The sequence below is a fragment of the Corvus brachyrhynchos genome, unplaced genomic scaffold, assembly GCF_000691975.1.
Source record: "Corvus brachyrhynchos isolate BGI_N302 unplaced genomic scaffold, ASM69197v1 scaffold115, whole genome shotgun sequence".
In the NCBI taxonomy this organism is placed as follows: Eukaryota; Metazoa; Chordata; class Aves; order Passeriformes; family Corvidae; genus Corvus; species Corvus brachyrhynchos.
This window is the reverse complement of record NW_008239553.1, coordinates 13,105,296-13,107,451: the sequence shown is the minus strand read 5'-3', so window position 1 is coordinate 13,107,451 and position 2,156 is coordinate 13,105,296. Positions and strand designations below refer to the sequence as shown.

Below are 2,156 nucleotides of genomic sequence, written 5' to 3'. Positions count from 1 at the left end.
AAGCAGCGCCTCTCAGCCGGGCTCCCTGGCTGGCCATACTGAGCTCCCGGGAGCCTCCGTGCAGGAACGCGGCTCCGTGGCTCTACTGAAGAAAAACGCGTGACGCTCCTCATCTGATGACCTTGATAAAGCATTGAAGAGCCACCGCTCCAGCACCTGCCTCGAATATTGATCTCGGAGCTTCGTGGCCTGAGACGATTCTCATGTCTCCGGCTGTTCCTATTCGAGGCGCATTTGAAGGACGATTAACAAATTATTTAAAAATGAGTGAAAAGTCCCCACCTTTACCAGCTGTGAAAAGACAGCAGGACTCCCACTGTCAAATGTGCAGTCTTTTACGTACAAGCTTGAAAGAAAGGCTGACAGTCCATGAGATGACAGGGTGCAACCATGGTTAAACAGAGACTTGCTAGTGACACACACAAAGAAATCCAAGCATAGTTTTGCTTTTTCCTCTTAAGATTTCCAAGTTCTCCTCCTGTCTCTGTCTCTCAGTAACTCCCCATGTCTTGTTAATGTGAATTATTGTTACCACTCCTCCAGGAGCTCATGTTTCTTTTCCCTCCTGTTACTGACATCACTGTTCACACTGCTTTTACCTCTTCTACCCGCTACTCTGATTTTTTTTCCCCCATCTCCCTGTCCCCACCTCTGAAGCTGTCATATCAGCTGTCATAACTCCTGTTTTTTTACTTCAGTCCTTCTCACGTGCCATTTCAAATCTTTCTTCCCTCTTTAAAAAACCTGTCACACTGTTTTCAATTTACTGGGTTTTTTCCACTTTCATTCCATCTATGAACTTCTTTCACACTCTTTTGAACTTCAATGTTTTCTTCTCCATTTCTGCAGTTCATTGTTGGCTATTACTTTTTTCCCCTCCAGGCCAGCTCACCTTTCCTCTTCAGTTCTCCAGCCCAACCCTCCACCTGGTCTCTTGTGTCATAGTGAGATCCTGGACATGCTGAATGAGACTTCCCATGGATGGCAGCCATCACCACTCCTCCAGGCAAAGCAAAGACCTCGGCAGTGATTCTCCAATGCCCCTTGGTTTTTCACATCCTTCAAGACTCCTTTGCTGCCCCTGTGTTAACAAGTTAACAAGTTTATGTATATATAGTATCCACCCAAGAGCTCTGAAGATGCCGTGAATGGAGTAAATTGCTCGCAGAAAGATGGCACCTGCAGTTAAAGCTAACACTCCCTTGAAAACTGCGGGGATAAGGGAAATAATAGAAAAGCCGAAGGAATCAGGACGGCAGTTTGGAAGTCACAGAGCTGTAGCTTTATATTACTGCCAGGTAAGTCACACAAATTAGTGACTGGAATGCATTGAAGAGAACACAATGCAAAGACTTATTAAGTCTCTGTATGCAAAGCCAAGTCTCCAATTTATCATGTACTTACATGTTGAGGGACCAGAAAACCCTGCTTTAAACCTTGAGAAAAAAAAATCAAAAGAGCTTGTAGCTAAGCATGGCAAAGACAAGAAAACACATTTATGTAGTTGCAAATGGTAAAGACAAAGAGGGAAAAGAGAACCTTCTGGAGAAGAGCAGGTTGCATGGAGAACACTTAGCAGCCTGCCAATAGCTTAAGGGGGCCTTCTGGGAAGCTAGAGAAGGGACTTTTCGTCAGGAATTGTAGTGATAGGACAAGGAATAATGGAAAGAGGGGAAATTTAGGTTAGATATCAGAAAATTTTTACTTTGAGGGTGGTGAGATACTGGACCAGGTTGCCCAGAGAGGTTGTGGATGCCCCAACACAGTGTTCAAAGCAAGGTTGGATAAGGCCTTGAGCAACCTGGTCTAGTGTGAGGTGTGCTTGTCCACAGTAGGTGGTTTAAACCAGATGATCTTTAAGGTTCATTCCAACCCCTTAACATTCTATGATTCTATGAAAACCTGTCTCTTCATCACGGCAAGAGACACATACAGCACCACTAAACCCTGTGCCTTTTAAAACTGATACTCCATAAACAGAGGAAGCAAGCAATGAATTATCAACATGTGCTAACGGCAGAAACCGCTGATGTCATCGGGATTAAGGAAAGACGCCTGGCGAGGTACAACCAAGCGAGACAACCGAGCAGCAGCAGCGCCCTGGGGACAGAGCGAGCGCCGGCATGGCCCAGCAGGCGGCCAGGAGGCAGCGGGCA

The 2,156-nt window shown here is 45.8% G+C and overlaps 1 protein-coding gene across 1 annotated transcript in view; it reads left to right on the top strand.

The window, feature by feature from the left end:
- The first annotated feature begins 1,157 nt into the window (after positions 1–1,157).
- Positions 1,158–2,156, top strand: part of PIGH (phosphatidylinositol glycan anchor biosynthesis class H) — a 6,216-nt gene continuing 5,217 nt past the window's right edge. Inside the window, exon 1 of the mRNA XM_017741628.1 lies at positions 1,158–1,298. Coding sequence (XP_017597117.1) covers positions 1,173–1,298 — 126 coding nt within the window. The 5' untranslated portion in view covers positions 1,158–1,172. The remainder of the gene's footprint in view (positions 1,299–2,156) is intronic.